This window comes from Electrona antarctica (genome assembly GCF_951216825.1).
Source record: "Electrona antarctica genome assembly, chromosome: 11".
Taxonomy (NCBI): Eukaryota; Metazoa; Chordata; class Actinopteri; order Myctophiformes; family Myctophidae; genus Electrona; species Electrona antarctica.
Genome location: NC_136792.1, coordinates 3329036 through 3336088, shown reverse-complemented (window position 1 = coordinate 3336088; position 7053 = coordinate 3329036). Strand labels below are relative to the sequence as shown.

The window sequence follows — 7053 nt, the reverse complement described above, 5'->3', positions numbered from 1 at the left end:
ACACACACACACACACACACACACACACACACACACACACACACACACACACACACACACACACACACACACACACACACACACACACACACACACACACACACACACACACACACTCTCTCTCTCTCTCTCTCTGCATAAAGTAGGTGGCGCTATGTGTAGGCCTACATATTTTTGAATGAAAGACTGCAGGCAACGAACAGGCATGAACAGGGATGCCATAAGCAGCCCTAGAAAAAAACATCTATGCTGGTTAAAATAACTGTTACTTGCCGTAGCACTTGCCCTAGCCCCGACGACCATACGGGCGTATGCAAAGGCTCAACCTATGTAACATACCGGTAGATAGCATTTTATGTAGACATAGCACTATATAGTATATGCATAGTTTAATTATATAGAATATTCCACTGCTGGGTTCTTAGCTTACGTATGATTCATTATGACTATTTTTATGTATATGATGTATTACCATGTTTTTTGTTCTTGCTTACTGTAAATCGCTCTGGATTAAGAGCGTCTGCTAAATGCCCAAATTGTAAATAGTTACCGTCGGAAGGAGGCAGACAGAGACAGGTGACGAAATCCACAGCAATGTGCGACCAAGGACGCTGCGAGGAATCGGTAGGGGGCGAAGAAGACCCGAGCTGGGTCAGTTAGAGGTCTTGTTCTGAGCACACACTGAACATTCCGCCACATGACCTCTGGCGTCCACCTCCACCAGACATGACGCTGGATAATGTCATGGGTGTGGTTCCTATACCAGGGTGGCAGTTGACCCAGGAGGCATGAGTCCACTGGAGAGCTCTGGAACGTATACCGAGTCAGGAACGAACAAGCAACCACGGGGGCCCCGTCCAAACCACAAAGGGGTGTTCGGCACCCTCCAGCCGCCAGTACATGTCTCCACTGCTCATTTTAAGGCTAGGACTATAGCTATTGGCTAGTATTGTAGTTCACGGTTTCCCCACATCAAAAACTACCATTCAATTAATGTGCAGGTGTCATGAAATAAAATGCATCCAAGTGGATCGGTGCAGGCGCACAACCCGGAAATGCCGTAGTAGAAGAAGTTACTCTTTCCGGTACATTGCTTCATTAAAATGGAACAAAGTGCATTTTAGAGAGAAAATGGGGACCTGAGACGCTTCCCAGCTTGGAGAATATACTTTTTCCTAGGTCTAGTAGGCTTTGTTTCGGTGAGTATTGGTACCTGGTTTTATTTATTTTCGGGAAATTCTCGCACGACAGTGGGACATTTTGCTAGAGAGCAGAGGCACTCTCTGAGTTACAGACCCATAAGGGTCCATTTGGTTCCAAATTATCATTTAACTGGGTCCCCCCTGGAACTCCCTCAAGTACCACTGGGGGTCCCCGGACCTCGAAAACATTGGCATAAAACAACAAAGTCAACTAATTGAAATAACTATGTGGACACCTACTAAGCTAAATGGTGAATGTAAATGAACTATGTAAAACCAAAGCAACAACACAAAAAAGACCCACGAATAATAGACTCATTTGCACAATGTGTACACACACAAAAAAAAAAACTTTATTCACTCGGATTCTTCTGCTCCGCATCTCGAGTCTGCAGTTGGCCGCAGACTCGATCCACACTCTGGGTCAGATTCATGATAGACTGGTTTATGTCCCTGAGGGCCTGGACGAGACCGTCACACTGCCCGGCCAGGGCCTGGACGAGATCGCCACACTGCCCGGCCAGGGCCTGGACGAGACCGCCACACTGCGTGGCCAGCAGGGCCGCGTCACTGACGCCCTGGACTCCTCGTTCCTGCGCCTGCGTGCTCCGTTGAGGAGCGGCGGGAGCAGAGGGAGGGTGGTGCGCTGCTCCGCCACCGCGCGCCGCCCCGCCTCCTCCTCCCGCACCACTGCTGGCTGGCTCTACTGCTGGTGGTGCTGGTGGTGGAGGAGGAATGGGAGCGGAGGGCGGAGGGCACGCTCCCTCAAGGCGCGCCGACCCCCACACCACACCAATGCTGCAAGGTAGTGTCTCCTCCTGTTCCTCCTTTGGCGGCACGACGTCGGCGCTCGCTTGCTCCTCTGGTTCCTCCTTTGGTGGCACGTAAGCGCTGCCGCTTATCGCTTCCTCTGAAAGAAGAACGTATTCGCCGCCGGGCACCTCCAATCCTTCAGCTGGATCATCGCTGGACTCCTGTCCAATGATGGAGGCGATTCTTTCCTCCACCGCAGTAAAGAGAGGGTCTGGATCAGTCTGGTCAGAGGAGCACAAAGGTCTGGATCAGTCTGTTCACAATAGAAACTAGATAAAGTGCCCCTCGGGGCACAGGTCTCCACCAGGGCAGGTCAGGTTGTGGCCTCCTGGTGGCGCTATAACAGGCCAATGTGAAAAGGGTGCCATTTCCTCTTACGACTTTGATGGCAATTGTATGATTTGAGGCATTTTATTCCAAAAATGTGTTTTGCTAAAATCCACCTGTTGGTGGCGCTATAACATGCCAATGTGAAAAGGGTGGGATATATTTCTCAGCCTAGTAGGAAAGTGCGTGAATAATTTTACGTAAATTGCACGCTGCGTTCATGATTTGAGGCTTTTTGTTCAAAACGGGCCAATCCTGCAAACTTTGGAAGCCAATGTTAGCCAATAAGGATGGAATATCGGACAGATCTGTCTTGAGCACATGACTATATATAGAGATACTGTGTTTTCTGATTTGCTGGTAACGGACGGACGGACACACGGACAAAGTGCAAAACATACTCTCCCCATGCCTTCGGCCTGGTGGAGACAATAAGCTCCAGATGTGTAAGCTGTTGCATTTAATCAACCCGTTCTGACTCTCAAGTAAACAACGTCACATACCTGACCATCACCAGTCAGCAGCTGAGACCGGCGTAACTGTGACTCCTTTTTCCTGGTGAACAATTTCAGGTCCGACCACTTCTTCTTGACCTAATGAAACGGTATTAATTAGCGCTTTTCCCAAATCTAGGCTGTATGACATGTATTTATTGTTCAAATCTATATTCAAGTTAAGTTGCTCGATTCAGTATTTAGGTATTCATGTTTAATGTCTGTTTCACTTTCAAATTATGTTGTTCTACTTTCAAATGGTTATTTGGGCTCCTTAAAAAGAGCAGCATTTGTTTTTAATGTCAATAATTAAAGTAGCTATTCTTCATAATAACAAAAGTGATATAGGCCTATACTCATAGGAATAGACTACGTGACAACCAGGTATAGTCTGGTGACGACCGGAGAGACGGGTGACAGCCGGAGAGACGGGTGACAGCCGGAGAGATGGGTGACAGCCGGAGAGATGGGTGACAACCGGAGAGATGGGTGACAGCCGGAGAGATGGGTGACAGCCGGAGAGATGGGTGACAACCAGGTATAGTCTGGTGACGACCGGAGAGATGGGTGACAACCAGGTATAGTCTGGTGACGACCGGAGAGATGGGTGACAACCAGGTATAGTCTGGTGACGACCGGAGAGATGGGTGACGACCGGAGAGATGGGTGACAGACCGGAGAGATGGGTGACAGACCGGAGAGACGGGTGACAGACCGGAGAGATGGGTGACAGACCGGAGAGATGGGTGACAGCCGGAGAGACGGGTGACGACCGGAGAGATGGGTGACAGACCGGAGAGATGGGTGACAGACCGGAGAGATGGGTGACAGACCGGAGAGATGGGTGACAGACCGGAGAGATGGGTGACAGCCGGAGAGATGGGTGACAGACCGGAGAGATGGGTGACAACCAGGTATAGTCTGGTGACGACCGGAGAGATGGGTGACAGACCGGAGAGATGGGTGACAGACCGGAGAGATGGGTGACAGACCGGAGAGATGGGTGACAGCCGGAGAGATGGGTGACAGACCGGAGAGATGGGTGACAGACCGGAGAGATGGGTGACAGACCGGAGAGACGGGTGACAGACCGGAGAGATGGGTGACAGACCGGAGAGATGGGTGACAGACCGGAGAGATGGGTGACAGACCGGAGAGACGGGTGACAGACCGGAGAGACGGGTGACGACCGGAGAGATGGGTGACAGACCGGAGAGATGGGTGACAGACCGGAGAGATGGGTGACAGACCGGAGAGATGGGTGACAGCCGGAGAGATGGGTGACAGACCGGAGAGATGGGTGACAGACCGGAGAGATGGGTGACAGACCGGAGAGACGGGTGACAGACCGGAGAGATGGGTGACAGACCGGAGAGATGGGTGACAGACCGGAGAGATGGGTGACAGACCGGAGAGACGGGTGACAGACCGGAGAGACGGGTGACGACCGGAGAGATGGGTGACAGACCGGAGAGATGGGTGACAGACCGGAGAGACGGGTGACGACCGGAGAGATGGGTGACAGACCGGAGAGACGGGTGACGACCGGAGAGATGGGTGACAGACCGGAGAGATGGGTGACAGACCGGAGAGATGGGTGACAGCCGGAGAGATGGGTGACAGACCGGAGAGATGGGTGACAGACCGGAGAGATGGGTGACAGACCGGAGAGACGGGTGACAGACCGGAGAGACGGGTGACGACCGGAGAGATGGGTGACAGACCGGAGAGATGGGTGACAGACCGGAGAGATGGGTGACAGACCGGAGAGATGGGTGACAGACCGGAGAGACGGGTGACGACCGGAGAGATGGGTGACAACCAGGTATAGTCTGGTGACGACCGGAGAGATGGGTGACAGCCGGAGAGATGGGTGACAGCCGGAGAGATGGGTGACAGCCGGAGAGACGGGTGACAGCCGGAATGTAGACGGCATGGGTTTGTGTGAGCGGCCAGGTGAGCAGTATGGGTTAGCGCCCCAGCTAGAGGAAGCCCAAAAACCCTTGGTGAGGCCTTTAGGAGGGCCAATATAATCCACCACTCCTGAATGAAGTGCCTGGTGCTGGGAGTCTGGTGCAAGGCACAGGTCCTGGGCCTGGTGAGCGCAGGAGTGGACCTGGTGAGACGTAGGAGGGGCCCGGACAGGAGTCAACCCACAGAGCCTAGTCTCTCCATGCGCCAGATTGCTGATCCTCCCAGTCCCGGTAGAGTAGTTCCGGAGCAACGGATTGTGTGGCCTTGGTCTTGCCCTAATGGGGCTGATCGAGCTACTGGGACGTAAGTCGTGACTTCATCACCCCGGCTGGGTCACCTGAGTGAGGGGTATGATGTTCGAGAGACCCGAAACCCAGATGACCTTGGGCTACATCACTGAGGATACGTCCCAGGTGAAACCCCGATGACCTTGGGATACATCACTGAGGATACGTCCCAGGTGATGACCTTGGGATACATCACTGAAGATACGTCCCAGGTGATGACCTTGGGATACATCACTGAGGATACGTCCCAGGTGATGACCTTGGGATACATCACTGAGGATACGTCCCAGGTGATGACCTTGGGATACATCACTGAGGATACGTCCCAGGTGATGACCTTGGGATACATCACTGAGGATACGTCCCAGGTGATGACCTTGGGATACATCACTGAGGATACGTCCCAGGTGATGACCTCGGGATACATCACTGAGGATACGTCCCAGGTGATGACCTTGGGATACATCACTGAGGATACGTCCCAGGTGATGACCTTGGGATACATCACTGAGGATACGTCCCAGGTGATGACCTTGGGATACATCACTGAGGATACGTCCCAGGTGATGACCTTGGGGTACATCACTGAGGATACGTCCCAGGTGATGACCTTGAGATACATCACTGAGGATACGTCCCAGGTGATGACCTTGGGATACATCACTGAGGATACGTCCCAGGTGATGACCTTGGGATACATCACTGAGGATACGTCCCAGGTGATGACCTTGGGATACATCACTGAGGATACGTCCCAGGTGATGACCTTGGGATACATCACTGAGGATACGTCCCAGGTGATGACCTTGGGATACATCACTGAGGATACGTCCCAGGTGATGACCTTGGGATACATCACTGAGGATACGTCCCAGGTGATGACCTTGGGGTACATCACTGAGGATACGTCCCAGGTGATGACCTTGAGATACATCACTGAGGATACGTCCCATGTGATGACCTTGGGATACATCACTGAGGATACGTCCCAGGTCAGGTGATGACCTTGGGATACATCACTGAGGATACGTCCCAGGTGATGACCTTGGGATACATCACTGAGGATACGTCCCAGGTGATGACCTTGGGATACATCACTGAGGATACGTCCCAGGTGATGACCTTGGGATACATCACTGAGGATACGTCCCAGGTGATGACCTTGGGATACATCACTGAGGATACGTCCCAGGTGATGACCGTGGGATACATCACTGAGGATACGTCCCAGGTGATGACCTTGGGATACATCACTGAGGATACGTCCCAGGTCAGGTGATGACCTTGGGATACATCACTGAGGATACGTCCCAGGTCAGGTGATGACCTTGGGATACATCACTGAGGATACGTCCCAGGTGCATCCATGCCATGTATTTTTAGTTATACTACTGTAGTTTTACTGGCCCGTGACTGATACTAAGAATAACCAATTGAAGCTGTAATTATATGGTCCTAATTTAAGAAAAAAGATAATAATATGGGTCCCGAGTCCCGACACAAGGGCCTCATACCGGGGTTTGACTAGGGCCCCCCTGATCCCTAAGCACGGCCCTGTTCAAGTTGCATAGTATCAAACAAACCTCTCTTCTTGTTCTTTCCACGTTTGACACGCTGTTCACTCTCTCCGTGATGCGCGCCCACACCGTCGTTTTCACGGCATTAGTTACACCACTGTTGGCACCAGCGAATAATATTTTTCTATTGCTCTCCACCTCGGAGGTGAGGACATCAATCTCCACCGTTGAGTAGTTTATCTTCTTGTTCTTCTTTCGAGCTGCCATGATTATTGTCGTATTGGGCTTGATTTTATAGGGCGTACTAACCAGATTGATTTCAGCCGTCACATTTATCAACGCTATTAAAGACCAAAATTGCACAAGGATCAGCTGTTTGCGATCACTTGATAAATGCCATGCCGACAAAAGCCACGTTCGAATTTAAGTCAGAATTTAC

The 7053-nt window shown here is 51.7% G+C and overlaps 1 protein-coding gene across 1 annotated transcript; it reads right to left on the bottom strand.

Annotated features, from left to right (window-relative positions):
- Positions 1-1536: 1536 nt before the first annotated feature.
- On the bottom strand, positions 1537-7053 carry LOC306931822 (uncharacterized protein). Its single transcript, XM_079513436.1, has 3 exons — positions 6681-7053; positions 2846-2935; positions 1537-2236 (listed from the first exon to the last, which is right to left on the bottom strand). Exons 1-3 carry the CDS (start codon positions 6879-6881, stop codon positions 1556-1558), a joined length of 972 nt encoding a protein of 323 aa, XP_079369562.1. The 5' UTR covers positions 6882-7053; the 3' UTR covers positions 1537-1555.

What these genes read in the sequence shown, in the direction of transcription:
- LOC306931822 (XM_079513436.1), bottom strand. Translation starts at nt 6,881, where the DNA reads ATGGCAGCTCGAAAGAAGAACAAGAAGATAAACTACTCAACGGTGGAG. An exon ending in TGGAAAGAACAAGAAGAGAG is followed by an intron (nt 2,936 to 6,680) that starts GTTTGTTTGATA and finishes CCGTTTCATTAG; the next exon opens with GTCAAGAAGAAGTGGTCGGA. An exon ending in TGCTGACTGGTGATGGTCAG is followed by an intron (nt 2,237 to 2,845) that starts GTATGTGACGTT and finishes TCCTCTGACCAG; the next exon opens with ACTGATCCAGACCCTCTCTT.